At 41.4% G+C, this 16,956-nt stretch overlaps 1 protein-coding gene across 1 annotated transcript in view; it reads left to right on the forward strand.

Annotated features, from left to right (window-relative positions):
* Positions 1–4,471: 4,471 nt before the first annotated feature.
* GAD2 (glutamate decarboxylase 2) overlaps positions 4,472–16,956 on the forward strand; it is an 84,312-nt gene continuing 71,827 nt past the window's right edge. The window contains exons 1-6 of the mRNA XM_020978230.2: positions 4,472–4,871; positions 5,857–5,916; positions 6,137–6,286; positions 7,473–7,706; positions 12,547–12,637; positions 13,219–13,331. Coding sequence (XP_020833889.1) covers positions 4,796–4,871; positions 5,857–5,916; positions 6,137–6,286; positions 7,473–7,706; positions 12,547–12,637; positions 13,219–13,331 — 724 coding nt within the window. The 5' untranslated portion in view covers positions 4,472–4,795. The remainder of the gene's footprint in view (positions 4,872–5,856; positions 5,917–6,136; positions 6,287–7,472; positions 7,707–12,546; positions 12,638–13,218; positions 13,332–16,956) is intronic.

The following is a 16,956-nucleotide window of genomic DNA, read 5'->3' on the forward strand; positions in this document are numbered from 1 at the left end:
AATCAGAGGTAGCGAGTATGGGGCAAGGAGCTCAGATCTGAATTGCCTCATTAAGTCACATTCCAGAAGGTGACAAGGGACCTTTTTTGCTATCTACAAGTAGCTCTGGGCTCCTCTGGCTACCTCTCCACAAGCTTCCCACCCTTCCACATCTACTAGGATGTTAGATATTCCATACAGGATTGTAAAGAAGAATGGAGAAAGAAGGGAGGATTTGGAAGAGATGGGACATGGTGGGAGTAAACATAGTGAGCACATCCAGATGCAGAGAGGACCCAAGAAGTCTTCTAGGCCTAGGATCATCTCCCACTCCCCCAGGTCTCAAGGGTGCCTGAGAAGGATTTCAGAAAGAGTTTGGGAGCCTTTCCTTTCCTTAGGCAGGTAAAACAAGATTCCCAAGAATGGTTCCTGGATCTGTCTTACACCATAGCCCTCTCCCTCAGCCTTGTGCTAGTGGCCTTTCTGTAACAGTGGCTGAAAAATGAGGGAAGAAACCCAAGTCCCTCAGGGCTTTTCAGGAGCATTTTGAAATTGATTTTGACATGCTGCTTGCAGTCAAAGCACAATCTCTTTTGGTTGGGGGCATTTCATTTTTGCCATCAGGCTTCTTGCTGTGAGAAGGGGAAGACGGAATTTCCCGGGCTGACCAGGACTACCACATGTCAAGAGGCAGCCTAGCATTTATTTATCTCTCCCCAGGGCTCCGGAAAGGGGAGAGGGAAGAGGCAGCTGCTCTGTACTCCTTTTAGCTTCTGAGAACTTGAATTCTGTAATCTACTTTCCCTAAAGCTGGGGGCCCTTTTTTAAAAGGAGAGTAGTATACTGGCCAGGACAGGAAAAACTAAGCAGCTTAGTCCCTTCTTGAGTTGTAACCCTGACCACCTCAGTGCACCACACCCCCAACACACACCTTAGAGTTTCTCTCCTAGGGATCTAACCAAAGCTAACCAATTAAACCAATACCAGAGTTAACTGTGGCCACTCCTATTCCATCTAAGTCATGGGTGGACTTTTCTTAAGTATCACTTGTCTCTCCTCATCCAGGACTGAGTCTCCCTCAAAAAGAACCAACACTTGAATTTTTAATCCAAGAAACAGCTCCATGACCAGCCCTCCTTTGTAAATCCATTCAGTCTTTAATGCACTGGGCTGCCAACCGACTCCCTTCAGACAATCTGCTACAATTCGGCACAATCCGTTTCTAGGGTGAAAGGAGAGCAAGGAACGACCCCTAGAAGATGATCTTTGATTAGTGGGCATGGGCAGGAAAGATCTGACTCGGGCCCTCATTCAGTTGTCTTGTGCCCCTCCCCCAACCCACATCAGTGGAATTGGGAAAGGGTTTGCTTGCTAATCTACATTGAGAAATAAGTTAGTCAAGAAGACTGGTCACTTAAAATTCCCATCCTCCCTCCTTTGAAAAGGAGATTTTCTTGCCGATAATTCAGGACGAGGGTTAGAAAGGTTTTTCCCTGGGCTTCTCTCTCCTTGTATTTCTAATTCGAGGCTGGGATCCTTTGTGAACTAATTACTGTAATTATAACCTCCTTTTGAGACAAAGACGGAGAGGGAGAGAGAACAGACATTTTCCGAAGTTATTTTTTCAAAAAGAAAATTACCGTCGAGGGGGAAAAAATTCTGTAAGGCAAGACAAATTAGGTCCCCGTATGCTTCTAAACCAGTTTGTTTCTAAAGAGAAGTATAAATATCCCTAATACACCCAACCTGGTCTAAAGTTTGGAGATCTAATTGTATCTAAATTTAGCCTCAAAAGGGAATTGGAACCTTCACTCAAAAAAAATGTTTTTCTCCTTGCCACAGAGTGAGATGTAGGTGCTAGAATTTGAAAATTCAATATAGATTTGATCCATTTCTTCCACCTGTTTCTTGGTTCTTTCTTTTTTTAAAATTTGTTTTAGTAGAGATGCAGCTTTTCTGCCCATTTAGCCACAGGGGGGTAAAAATCATTGCAACTTCCTACGTTGATGCGTTGAAGCTGAGCATCCTCGAGAACAGATTTTAATATGGCTTTAAATAAAGAAGTTTCGTCCTCGGTCCAGATGTATACTGCTAGAGAGAGACACCTTTCCCCGAAACCTGTTCTCTCGTTTACAGAATTCTGAGCGGTAAGGTCTTTGACCCCTAAAATTGCTATTATAGTTCATGAGCCTAGGAAGCTATTGAATTGGGGGTGGATACTGCCTCCTCCTCCCCAGCCTATCCGAATCACTCCCACCCTAAAAGTCACGATTTTCTTTTCTTCCTTCCCAGTCGTGCGTGTGTCATCCTGACCCTATTCTTTTCTCCTTCCAGTGACCCTTCAATGTCGATACAACGGGTCACGCCACGTTTCTCAATGGCCTCCCCCAGATTGGACTGTAATGAAAGGGGACAACAAGGAAACCAGATCTTCTGACGTGGAAGCTTTTCCTCTATACCTCACCTCCTACGAGTCAATCTCGGGGGAGAAGGGATAGATGATAAGCTCCCCCATCTCTGACCCTCAAACCCGAGTCCTACGGAACCTATTCGGCTTCGAGTCCAGGAATTTTTTGTCCCCATAGGCGCTGATGTGCACTTTACTGGGGAGGATGGAAAGACGGGAAGGTGGGAAAAGGGTCGTACAAAAGACTAAGAGATGGGTGCTGTTTTTCTGTTTAAAGCATTTTCAGTGTCTACAGAAGCGTCACCTTGGGTGGAGGTAGTAAAATTCCCCGGTATTGAGGTCTAAAAAATGAATATGAGCACAAATTCATCCAAAGAAATAACCTTCATGCCTAGAGCACAGAGAGAGGTGGACGATGAACATACGTATTAAGATGGAGGTACATATATAGAGATCTACAAAGATGGACCATTTCCTCTAAAGACGGTGAATTTTTCATCTCCTCGAGTCTAGTGGGTGCTGTAGAAAGCTAACTAAAATGGCAGCTACATGTCTAAGTTGGTGCTCACAAGGATGGCTTGATCAACAAAGCTACCTCCCTTTGTTCAGACTAGAAATCGCTGGGACCACTGAGTGGGGAAATCATGTGATTTTTGTTTTTCCATTATTAAGAGAGGAGACTCGATTTCACCAGAAACAGCAAGACTCTCCTCCCATTCCTAGGTGAAGGGATCATATTACTCCACTTTGAAAATTGGGGGGTGGGGGGTAGGAGAGAGGGTTTCTTTTTCCTACGACCACAAATAAAAAGCAAAAGCTGTAGGCCGCAGTCATGCAACCAGTGCGTTTCAGCTCTGGTCTGGAAAACATACATCTGAGTTTGAGACAACTCGAATTCCAATTATTCTGTTTCTCTCACGGCATGCTTGGCGCGCACACGCCGCGTTTAATTTCTTAGCAGTATCTGTCCTTTAAACCCAACAACGCTTCTGCGGGCCAAGGTCAAAGCTTGACCCTGAGACGCCAATCTCCCCAAGCCTAGGAGCTCTGTGCTTTCGCCCCCTCCTAAGAAATATTCATTTGCTTCTCCTCAGACCTGGGCTCCACAATGACAGCCTCCCGCGTGGAATTTAATTGTCTCGGTCAAAACCTTGATCTCCCACCTCAGCCTCCAGTCTCTCATATACAGTCCATCCCCCTACTGTGCGGTCAGCTGCGGCGGAGAGGGCGCTCCCCTGAGGTTTGAAGCGGCTCACTAACCTGACATTAGACTCTACTAAGGAGCTGAAATGAGTCCATCAACACCACCCACGCCCCTTTCCCTGACAGTCCCCTCCACTCCGCTAGAAAATGTAGCCACTTCCTCGCCAAAAGTCCGTCAGCAGCTGTCCGGCCGCCTGTCGTCTTGTTGTCCTCGAACTGAGACCACATCTCCTTCCCCTACTCCCTCCCTCACCTCTGCCTCCACTCCCAGGATCTCAGCCCTTCAACTCTCAGTCCTTGGATGGTTAGAGAGCACGGCCCTCAGTAGCTACTCCTCCCCCTTTTCTTCCGACCATCCCCTAGGTAACCCAAAGTCAGTTCTCAAACGAGAAAGAACGGGGGGGGGGGGGAATTATTTAATAAGCTCCGCTCCGCAGCCTTTCTGTATCGTAAAGCTCTTGCCTTGCTACTGCAGGTAAGGCAGTTCTGAGTAGGGGCTGTGAGTAGGACTGGGCTTAGGACCTCTCTCAGGACCCTGGACAGTTCTCTACCTAGCCAAAGGCCAATAGCCTGAAGACGCGCTTACACCCATACACATCCTCTCCTGCTCTTGCTGGCCCCAGCCACCGAGCTTCACACCCTCTTGTTCCAGTTCGCGCGCACCACTATCCGTCTCTCACGCTCACGATTTTGTCTTCTTTCCTCACACTTCCATCTCCCTTCCCCTTCCTTTCTTCACTTCTCTTCCAACTACTCTCTCTCGCTCTTCTTCTTCTTCTTCTTCTTCTTCTTCTTCTTCTTCTTCTTCTTCTTCTTCTTCTTCTTCTTCTTCTTCTTCTTCTTCTTCTTCTTCTTCTCTTCTTCCTTCCTTCCATACCATCCTCCTGGGTACCTTTTGCTTGGCTGGAAAGAGACATTTCTCCCTAACTCCCCCTTCCATTTTCTACAGCCCCTCCCCCGTGTGGGTTCCAAGCTGAGCACAGCTGCTGCTATAGGCGCTGCTGTTCACCTAGTACACACACACAGAGTTGCTGAGCGTGACACACTCACCCACCCACACGGCCACTCCGGGACTCCCCAGGGTGCTCTCTCCCTCCTTCACACACTCACGCGCCCAGACTCACGCACAGGCACGCAGGCACTGAACGGATAGCTTCTCGCCTGCAGTTGGCACTCTCATTTCCCTGTAGCAGCCTCGCAGCGCGGATGGCATCTACGGGCTCTGGCTTCTGGTCCTTCGGGTCCGAAGATGGCTCCGGGGACCCGGAGAACCCTAGCACAGGTAAGAAGCTGGAAAACCAAGATACTTGACCTGTGGAGCTGGGGACGTGGGAGATGGAAACAAGAAGGGTTTCGAAAGGAGGGATAAGAGGGAAGCGGCTGGGTTTGTTTTCGTGTGTGTGTGTGTGTGTGTGTGTGTGTGTGTGTGTGTGTGTGTTTTGGAATTGTTTTTGGTAGTTGGTGCTGGTAGCTCGTTTTCACCTGCAGCACGAAAAGTTCTCAGGGTGCATCCCTTATGTTATGTCCAGTTGACCCAAATAAGCTCAAGCTTCTAAGCTCTCCTTTCACCCATGCGTTCACCTGACGCCTGAGGAGGGGTTTCATACATCTCTGGGTTCCTTTCACCCGAACGAGACCGGAGCCCCCAGTGTCTCTCCAACCTTGGTCTCAGCTCTTTGAATACTTACCTCCTCCACCTTCTTCCGGGACTGGGGAAAGAAGCAACGCTTGACTTGAAGTCAGTAAATTTTATTTCGATTCCCCACCCTGATCCTAATTCTGTGACCCTGAGTAAAGCACATCCTTTCTGTGTCTGAGTAACTCTACTCTAAAATGGGGACAAACCTTGCCTACCTCCAGGTGTTTAAGGAATGCTCTTTGAAAACCTTAAATCGCTATAGAAAGGTGATTTATTAAGAGATTCGGCATGGGGGAGGGGGACGGTAGCATGGGTGAATGAATGAAACAAGGAATAGAGGAGGGTTAGCAAGGAGAACATCTTTCCGAAACAGGGTTGGAGAGAAAGGTTGGAGAGAAAGTAATTCTTTGCCCCATTATTTGGACTGAAAACGATCTTTAAGACAAAGTGGGGAAAGGTCTCGTTGACTGCATCTTAGTCAGCAGTTTGTTAAATAGGAATAGCCCTAGGGCTGGAAATCTTTTTAAAGGATTAGTCACCTTTCTGCAGCCCGGTCCCACTTTCTTGACAATCAAAACCTCCAAACCTCTCTTTGTTTCTCTCTCCTATCCCTAAATCCCTTCTCCAGCAAGAGCCTGGTGCCAGGTTGCCCAGAAGTTCACCGGAGGCATTGGAAACAAACTCTGTGGTAAGTGTGAAGCCCGGGGACTCAGTGACAGAATCTGGTGATAGGGAAAGGAAGAACGTTAACTAAGTAGTCGGTCCTCTTTTTTTTTTTTTTAACCTAAAACTGGCCAGAGCCTCAAATCCCTTTGCCCGATGACAGCTAGAGGCCTGGGGCTGCGGAACGGGGTCCCTCTGTTCTCCAGGCCTCAGACTGAAGCTCCATCTTATATATGCTTCTTCAGCCTTGCTGTATGGAGACGCAGAAAAGCCGATGGAAACCGGCAGCGAGGAGACTCAGGGATCAACGGATAAAAAGACTGTTTGTACTTGCAATCAGAAGCCCTGTAGCTGTCTCAAAATGGATCTCAATTACGCGTGTTTACACTCAACAGGTAAAAGCAAGGTGGTTTCCCCACATCGGGGCTGAGGGCTTTACAGTTTCAGTCTCCAAACGTACGCAAGAGGCACCCCTCCCACCAGCTCGCCTACACTTCCTGCCCCTCCTCGAAGTCACAAGCTGGGCCCTGAGCCCCAAGCGGTGGAATAGGTGAGGCAGTCGAGAAGAGTGGCAAGGCGGGGACAGGTGGAGGTGGTCCGAGAGGGCAATCTTCCTCTGAACTTACTAAATCACTGGCTTCCTCTGCCACCGATTAGCACTTTTGCATCCGGTCTGCCTTCCCCCGCCCCTGAGCATTTCCAGAATCGCCACTCTCCCCTGCCCGTCCCCCCTCGCCCTCTCTCCGAAATCAATAGAGAACGCAGGCAAAGGCAAATTGCTCTAGATCCCGGTGGAAGGTCAAGGTCGCGGTGCTGCCTTACGCATCGCATCATTGAGTCCTGGTACTGGCTTCTCAATACCTTGATAATCAAAAGATACAGTGGTATCCCCTCCCCCCTCAAACTTAGTACCCAGACACCTTAAGAACAAGAAGCCTCGGTGTTTTTCACCTGGGAAATTTTGGTCAATGTCTGTGTTAATGTGGTATAACATCGGCCACTGAGCTTATCATAGGTCTTAGGACTGAGAGAACAATTTTCCGCCAAAGAACAATTCTATTTGAATGACGACAACAGTGACAACACACACACATCTTGTTGGCCTCCAGAATCAAAGGACTTTCCCAAATACAGTAACATTTTCCCATTGCATATTCAACTGTGCCCATTTTTACCTTCATGTCAGACAACTCCCCATACACAGAGTAGAGTCCTTTAACGCAAAAATGTAGCAATAAAATAAGTCCGTACCCAACGCCCAGCTAGGGCAAAGGCTTCCCAAATAAGCCACCACAATGGTCTGTAAAGATGAATGCTAGAATTTGCCTATTGGATTTCTTATTATTATAAGCTTCTTCCTGAAAAAGCAAAAGGAAAATGTTTAGTATTTCCAAAGCTTCCTACTAATGTATAAACATAGGAATTGAGAGGGAAATCTGCTTTTTATACAAACAAAATAAGGTTGACTCTGGATTGCAGAAGAGATGAAGCCATAATGTTTTCTGAGCAGGGGTACATACATGATTTTTACATGCATGCGTATGACATTTTAAATTTCTTGGCATGGGTTTGTCCCCCCAGATCTGTTGCCAGCATGTAACGGAGAAGTGGCCACTTTGTCTTTTCTCCAAGAGGTAATGGACATTTTGCTTCAGTATGTGGTGAAGAGTTTTGATAGATCAACAAAGGTGATTGATTTCCATTACCCAAATGAGCTTCTTCAAGAACATAATTGGGAATTGGCAGATCAGCCACAGACCTTGGAGGAAATTTTGTCCAACTGCAGAACAACTCTAAAATATGCAATCAAAACAGGTACTGTCTGGGCAGAAATTATAAATGTCTAATGTTTCTTTCTGTATTTTCATACAAAATCATAAGAATCAGTTTACCTAAAGAAAATTATATTATTCAATTTTATAGTTATTGATATTTCTGAAAACTTACAGCATTTGTCACTTTTTACTAATGTCAGTAAAAAGAAAGAGTCCTTTTAGAAGGCTGGGTTGTGGGGGGGGGGGTTTCTCACCTGGGATATTTACACCTTCATTACAATGATATTTCCATGGAAGTTTACCTGGTATAATATATAAATTAGAAATGTTTTTTTTTCTCTGTTTCTACAAATTTCTTGGTTATTCTTGATTCATGCAAATTGCTACCTTTTACACTGGACACATTTTGTTATGCAAATTAACTGCCCCTCCCAAAGCAATCTCTTTTTGGAAAATACCAACATAATGAACTTAAATGGAAAAAGAAACAGAAAATATTTTATTTATAAATAAAAGATGAAAAAGCATCTTTGGAACCGAAGTCCCGAATGCTAGCTATGCCCCACTAGCAATTTCCTTAGTAGGCATGGTCACCCGTACTGTCACTAGTCTGTTTGCTCACTGTATTAGTGAGGTAATTTTTTTTTTGGCACTTAATCAAGTAACTGTAGATTTAAAATCTGCATTCCAGATTCCCGATATTGTTTAAATTACTGTTTTTAAACACCCGGAGAAAAGCTTAGCAATTCAATGGTGTTGAATGAGGGAGAATATTCTTGAATGCAACTGGGTAAATGAAGCAAAAAGGGGAAATCTGATCTCTTAACAGGAAAAAATGGGTTTTTTTCTTCACACAGTGGTATAAACATTGATTTTCCCCTGTCCAATGTTATTCACATGCATTTTATAGCCAGAAATATTACATTTATGCAGATGCTTCCAAGATTTCATTTTTATTTCTGTAAAGTCAGCTGTTTATTTCTATCCAGGTCATGATTATCCTCAGATCTCATACATTCAACTGTTAATCACCAAGACACATGGACCCCTTTAGGCTAATTTTTTAAAATAAGAATTATAATAAAAAATAAATAAATATTTAATGACCAAAATCATTGCGCTATATTTTAAAAAGAAACAAAAAGGAGATGAATATACCTTTTGCATTTAAATATATATGCAATTTCAAAACTATTTTTATCAGAAAATGAAAATGTAGAATAGCCTTTGCATTGAAATGTGATTTGGCATTGACAATTTTGCCCTTGGCCACCTCCACTGTCATCATCCTTAACCATTTACTGAGTCTCTATTATACAAACTAGTCAAAGACTTGATGGAAGGTGTTTTTTGCTTTTCCTGTTTTTTGTTTGTTTTTTTTGGGGGGGGGATTGGTTAATGAGGGCTACTAAAAGCCTTGAACTAAAAGGAGTATTTTCAATATTTACATATCTGTAGCTTTAGGGCTGTGAAGGCTTTTACACAAAGGAAAAAGTAAATTTAGTAGATGAATTTTATCAAACTCATTGTCTGAGGCAAAACTGAGTTCTGCTCTTTGTGACCCATATAAAATATTGTTATATTGTAGGATAGATTTAGAACTGGAATCACCATTAATTAATACTTTCGGGTTGCCAAGATGGGGCCATGACACTATATTAGGCAAGGAAAATATGGTTGTTACACTTTAAACATGATATGAACATAGAAACATAACTTTTTTTTCATTCCCTGTTAACATGTTGTCCTTAAAGGAATTTAAGTGGTGCTTGTTATATGCTTCTAAAATGGTAAATCACTGCTTATTATTTTTATTGCCACAGAATCAAAAACAATTTAAGAAAATTTTTACATTTCAATTTTGTAAAAGTCCAGTGACTTTTGAAATTCAATTTTAAGAGTCAAAAAGAATGGAAATTGCAAGTGAATGAAATTAAGTTTCTGGCCATCAATGTTCCATTTAATGTCAGAAAGAAATCGGCCAATTCCATACTTATCTTTTCCCACAATTGGTGAGGAACTAAATGATAATCAAGGACAGCTTTAATGTTTTTTTTAAACTTCAAATGAAAAATTGGATTAATCAGGCTAGTTCTCTGGCCCAGTGGTGTCAATGTCCAGAGAAGATCTCAATAAGATTTGTAGAAACACTGCATCTTCTGACTCTGTGAAAATGTGTGGCTTATTAGAGACAAATTCCAATTGCTTCTTTAACTGACAGATTTTTTTTGTACTGTCCCTTGTCTTGTTTGATTATTACGATTATTTAGTTATTGTCAAAGTGTTTATCATGCTACTACTCCCGCTGAGTTTCTTTCTGTCCTTTTGTGGATTAGAAGCTTACATGTTAACATTCCTTTATCCTGGGCGATCTTAACCTGATAATCACTGGCTGCCTAATGCACTTCAGGCTAAAAGGCAGGTGGGAACAGCTTAAAAAATTAATTTCATGTTTCCTGTTGAAATTTCTACTTCTTTACACAATAGAAAGGTGGGTTTTAAAAATTATCACAGTGGAGATTGTTGGATTCAAACTTCTTTATTTCTTTGACACTTAAAAAGAAAATACATCCTAGCCTCTAAGCCAGCAGTAAAACTCAAGGAATTGGTGTCTTTAATAAGCCTGAATCTATGGAGATGATAAGGGGCAGGCTCATTTACACACGGAACTGTTTTATAATGAGGTTTTGCATCCTACCCACCTGTTTAGCTTTACGGGTTGGACACATTCATTCCTTATCTTTCAGGTTAGCAGAGCCTAAGAAGGTGTCAGGATCTTTGGCTAAGCTATGGAGAGGTGGAAGCTGCTGGTCACACCCTGCTATATATTCCCCACTAGCAGCTAAATGCATGCATTAACATTAGCTTCCCAGGGAGCTGTTCATCTGTCCTTCTCAGCAGAAGGAGAGCATGGAATAGCAGCAGTGGCAGCAGCTGGTTGGAAAGGGTTGTGGAAACAGCTGGGCACATTCAGAGACAGGTCCCACCAATAGCCCTTTATGGGAGAGGCAATGTGGGAAGAGGGTGGAATCCTTTGCTAGGATCCCATAGGCTCTACTTTGAGCCCATAAGGAATGATCAAAAAATTGAAAATGTAATTAGTTGGAATGCTTCTCTTGGCCTGCCAAGAGAACCTGTGGCCTCTCCAAAGCTGCAGATCAGTTAACATTGACTGAGAGACTTATTAAGGAGGGAGAAATACATGTAAAGATGGAAGAGCGAGGATATTTTTGTTGCTAAACAATACAAGTAACAGACTGATCTTTCCAGTTTGCCTAAGGTAGCCATCAGGATGGCCCACCCTGCCACTATGAAATGTCTCATGGTCCCAATTAGTTTCAAATGTAGTAAAGTTTCAGTAAGGTTAAATGGGGCACAATAATAGGACCTCAAAGAAATCCAGAGGTGACTCTGTAGACATATAGGAAGATTGATGCATAGGAATGCTAAGCTTAATAGTTTTAAAGAAAACTATGGGGAAGGGAAATGACATGGCACTAGGAGAGAAAAGCAAGCTATGTGTTCAGCAGAGGGCTGAAATGGAATGCAGGCAATGAGGCAGAGAAGAATGGGAGGGCTGTTCCAGGCAGTAGCCAGGAGCAGGAAAGGAGGTTCTCTCACCCAATATGGAAGGGTAAAGCTGAAAAGGTTGGCATTAGAGGGCCTGAAAGGCAGTAATGGGAGACAAAGGCTCTGAACAAGGCCACATACAGTTAATATAATACTGGAAGAAGCACAAAGCCTGAGACTCTTTAATTTTCAAAAGCTCATTCAGAGTATTATATCTTCCTTTAATGCATAATTTTCTAGCAACATGCCTAGGTCTGATAAGAGACCACTACAGCCCAGGAGATAAGTAGCATGCTGATTTTCGCCCCTGTTTTCCCCATAACTATCCTTTATCTTGCCTTTCCCATATGAAGATTGTGAGCTATCACTATTCCTAGTTTAAGACAGATGCTCAGAAAGTGGGAAATGTCTTTTTATCAGATTGTATGCCTTCAGTTGTTCATCTTTCAAAATTCTGGCTGTTAACAAAATCAGAGAGCCTGAGACAAGCATCTGTGGGGCAGAGTGTATAAATGAATTCTAACATGGCACTGGAAATCCCATTTTAAAAAATAATATCCCCAGGGGTATTTGAAGTCAAACCCCTGAGAAGGTTTTTAGAAAAACCCAGAAGTCAATTAGATCAGCCTTGTAAATGGATTAATCAGACCATCAAATATATTCCCAAGCATCATTCTGACTTGACAATGATGTTGAATTTAATTAGGTTTATTTAAAATCACAATTATGAGAGAGCTCTTCTATTTACAATCATCTATTCTGACAGGGAAGAAATGACAAATATTAGACTCATCTACCCCATTTTTTAGACAATCATCAGCCTTTGAATCATGGGCAAAGCAGTCAGAAAAGTTTCCCATTTTCCCATTTTTGTCTGGTCTTTTATCATCATTAGCCATTCATCACTGATGTTATTATCAGTGTTTGGCAGGCCTCTCAGTGTCTGCCTCTTGAAAGCATCACAGATCTCCCCTGTCCCCCAAAAGATTTTAATAGCATCATAAGCCATTTAAATAAGAGGTTGCCCATCTTTGGATTGGCACCATACATTAGATTTTCAGCTACATTGAATGAAGCACAGGGAAACAAAATGGTGTTCAGATTCCCAACCATGCTTTGGAATTGAGGAATGATATTTTAAAGCAAAGAAAGCCAAACTTGAAAGCAAATACTCTTGTAGAATATAGGAAATATTTTCCTACTGCCCAAAAGATTGCCCCAATCTTCTTTAGACAGGTAAATTTTGTGTTCCAGAATTATTTATTTCTACTAGATGAGACCATAATCAAAGTATTCTGATTTATACATAGGTCATCCTAGATATTTCAATCAGCTTTCTACTGGATTGGATATGGTTGGATTAGCAGCAGACTGGCTAACATCAACAGCAAATACTAATATGTAAGTAGCTAAATTTGCCATTGTGTAATCCAGGTTAACTTTCAGTGAGATGCTATAGTCATTGCTCCAACTCCTTTGGAAAAAAAATTTTTTAAATATTTTAAAGAAAAAATTCAATAGCATCTACAGTATTGGTGTGAGTTTCAGGAGTGGTTTGTGGCTTTTTGTGGGATTACAGAAAACAATCTAGTAATATCCATCACAAAAATCTAAAGACAGCTGTGTGAAAATGCAAAAGGCAAAATATTTTTGTAGTTTGCATATTTAAATATGTATAATATGAAAAAGAATGGGAACAGATGCTATCCTTTGAATCATGTTACTTTGTAAAATTCCTTTTTTGCCTTCTCTATGATCAACCACATTTGTGCATTTTGCCATTAATTTTTACTTTTAACTTCAGGGATCAAGCAAAAATAATGAGACCTATTGATATACATAATCCTCTGTGCTGACTATGTTATAACCTTAATGTGATATGAATGTGACATTTATAGCAGGGAACAATTCTAAAGACATTGTAAGTGCTAAATTATTGCTTTGGGTGATAAAAATAAAATGTGAACATTACTGCATTTCAGGTTCACCTATGAAATTGCTCCAGTGTTTGTACTTTTGGAATATGTCACATTAAGGAAAATGAGAGAAATTATCGGCTGGCCAGGGGGCAGTGGTGATGGGATTTTTTCACCTGGTACGTGTTCCTTCATACTTTCTTTTTGTTTCTCATCTAATGATGTGTTATGCCTTGAAATGAATCTAGATAAGATAATGAAACCTTGCTAATGAGAGCTCTCCCACTAATAATATTTGGTGCATCTCTAGGTCTGTTACTGCATAAATAAATGCTCAAGAAATACATAGATGAGGTTGGTAGAGACTTAACTGTCCACCACTGTTGACTTCTTCAACTTAGCCATCCTGTTCTGGGATTAGCAATAGATGCACACGAAAAGCATGATTAGAAGTGACATTTGCCCTGAAGTTCTACTGTGATCCCACTTTCTTTATAGGTCATATGAAACCAAGAAATATAGTGTTCTTAATAAAGGAGAGATTCTTTGTAGCTCTCCAATTTGAAAGTGAAAAGTCCCATTAAAAGGAAAATTTAGAATAAATGAATAGCATTTTACGTTTTTATATAATAGAGCATTCCAGGAACGGAGAGAGGGAGGGAAGAAAGCAGAGAGAGAGCAAGACAAAGACAGAGAGACAGAGACAGAAAGACACAGAAACACAAAGAGACAAAGACAGTGAGGGACACATAGGGGCAAAAAGAGAAATATATATTATATGTATATAATATAATTTTATATATATATATATATATATATATATATATATATATATTCCTAAATCCCCTCTTAGACAAAGATATCTACCCTCTAGATTGTCCCTAGCTAAAGTTATTGAGGGAAAATGGTGCCTCAATAGATAATCTTCTGGAAACAACAAGGGATGATGATTTCTTTAAGAGATTTCTGTTTCCTCTTCTTTCACTATTCAGCCTTTCCATCCTCTTCTTTTAAAATCATCATCCATTGTACTTCGAAACTCCATTATTCAAAATTACTTTCACTGAGGTCTTCTCTCCCAGACAAGAAAGCAATCCTAAAAGGAGAGCTATGCCCTTGGTTATTAGGACTACCCACGGACTTAGTTTATTGGAAGAGAGGAAATGTGTTTTAAAAAAAAAAAAGCAGATCAAAATAGGAAGAGGGATTCACTGACCCAGGGAAAAGAAAGATGGTGTCCTGATTATCACCTAATCAGTGACAGGCTGATCTAAAGAGATATACAAGGCTCAGAGCTCACTGTCTGTGCTCATTGAAATGAGGCCTCCTGAGGAAGCCATGGTCTAGACTGTCATTTGGTCAGAAACAGATAATAGAATCTGTCAAAGGACAAGCATCGACCTCTCTTCTGTAGGACTACAAAGATTAAAATCTACTAAGACAAGAAATGGAAGAAAGCAAGTGAAAAGAAGGAATGAAAATGTACTTATATAACCAAATCTAGGATTGAAATTAACCAGGGTGACACGGACTTTCAGATCTTTTTTTTTAAAACTAAGATTTAAATAAACAAATAGGATTTTTAAAAATTATTCAGTTACCCAAAGTGAGAAAGGCCTAAGGAAAGGCATATAAGGGACAGTGGGACTTTAAAAAAACAATTATTAAATTAGCAAATTCCAAATTGTCCTGAATTTCCCAGGAAAGTTAGGATGTATATCCCTGGGAGAAGAATTATTATTTGGGGTTTCATCAGCACATAGGGCCAATATCTACCAAAGTATTTTGTATGAAGAATTGGAAATCAATTCCAAACACTACTTTCCTCTGGCTCCTTTTATAAATTTGGCAGGTAAGTACAATCACTCCTTCCCACCCATCCATCCCCCCCCAAAAAAGTCAGGTATTTTTGTCAGGTGACCTATGGGACAATCTATACTTTTTGCCCTTTTCCTGGGGGAGAATCTACCTGGTAAGTTGGTATTTGGGGCATTTTCCTGATCTGCCTTGTAGGAGCTGTATAATCTTGGAGCATATGCACCCCAAGGACAATGTGCCCTTTCTTAAGAAAACCCAGAGAATCCTCATAGGTCACTCAGGTGACTAAAATCACAGCCCCTGTTTTGGGATGGGAGCCTCAAGGCCTCCATCTGCTCTTCAAGATTATGATGGAAAATTGGAAGGAAGAGGCTACTCTGGGTCCATCATAAGGCTTTTGCCAGACCCCAGAAACCTGCCAGACCTCACCTCTTAGCTCAGAGGGCCCCCCTGATAATAACCAGAATTTATATTGTGCTTTAAAGTTCCCAAAGCATTCATTCAATCTCAACAACAACCCTATGAGATAGGTAGTACTATCCCCATTTTACCAATGAGGAAACTGAGGCCAAAAGAGGTTAAGTGACTTGTCCAGCATCACACAAGCAGGGTTTGAATGAGTCCAGTATTCCTGACTCCAAGGCCAACACTCTGTCCATGACAGTACCTAGCTCTGGTCACATGTCCTTCTAGGATTATGTGACTACACAGACATTCAAAAGTGAGATAGAACAAAAGTCACCAGATATAACTGACCATCAAACTAAGAAAGATGATGCCCTTATTGATGCTTTCCAAATGAGCTGAAACTGGGTCAAGACCAAATTCATGCATAGAGCACGTGCCCAAGTGTGCCAAGTGATGTAAGTAAAACAATTGCCCCTTCCCCTGCCCCTCAGGGAAAGGGTCCATAGTAACACCCTCACATAGAATCCTAGGATCGTAAATGTATAACTGTAAGAGACATTGGAGGAATTAATTATCCAATACCCATTTATATATACATAAATACATGGACATGGACAAATATGTATGCAAATAATAACAGATATCATTTGTATAGCAATTTAAAGTTTGCAAAGCACTTTACATGTGATCCCATTTGATCCTCACAATAACCATGTAACATGGGGGCTATTATTATTGCCATTATGACAGATGAAGAAACTGAGGCTGTGAAAGAGTTTAAGTTGACTTGCCTTTGATCACACAGCTAGGAAGTATCTGAGGCCGGATTTAAACTGGATCAAATCTTCCTGACCCCAAATCCAACATTCTATGCCACTTAGCTGACTATTTCTCTCTCTCTCTCTCTCTCTCTCTCTCTCTCTCTCTCTCTCTCTCACTCTCTTTCTCTCTCACTTCTCCCTCTCTGTCTCTGTCTCTCTGTCTCTCTCTCTCTCCCCTCTCCATATATTTATATATATATATATATATATGTGTATATATAATATACATACATACATATATATAATATACATACATACATACATACATATATATAATATACATACATACACACACATATATAATATACATACATACATACACATATATATAATATACATACATACATACATACACACACACACACACACACACACACACATATATATATATATGTGTGTGTGTGTGTGTGTGTGTGCCTAGAGGTCAATATAATGACCCAGGAGGCCCACAATACTACCCTGAGACAGACAGACATACACACACACACACACACGCGCGCATCTTTATGCATATATATAGGAATGTATGTATTTATATGGAAAGGCATCACCAGGAGTTTTATGAATTTGGATGTGGGTCTGTAACAATGCAGATCAGGGGCAATATATGAAGGTCAGCAGGATCTGGTGGGGAAAAAAACCATTGGATTTCAAATCTAATGTGTTCTAATTCCACCTCTCATTTACTACCTGTGTGATCATGGACAAGCCACTTAACTTCCCTGTGCCTCAGTTTTCTCCTATGTAAAATGGATGA

Source organism: Phascolarctos cinereus, unplaced genomic scaffold (genome assembly GCF_003287225.1).
Source record: "Phascolarctos cinereus isolate Bilbo 61053 unplaced genomic scaffold, phaCin_HiC Scaffold_1;HRSCAF=81, whole genome shotgun sequence".
Taxonomy (NCBI): Eukaryota; Metazoa; Chordata; class Mammalia; order Diprotodontia; family Phascolarctidae; genus Phascolarctos; species Phascolarctos cinereus.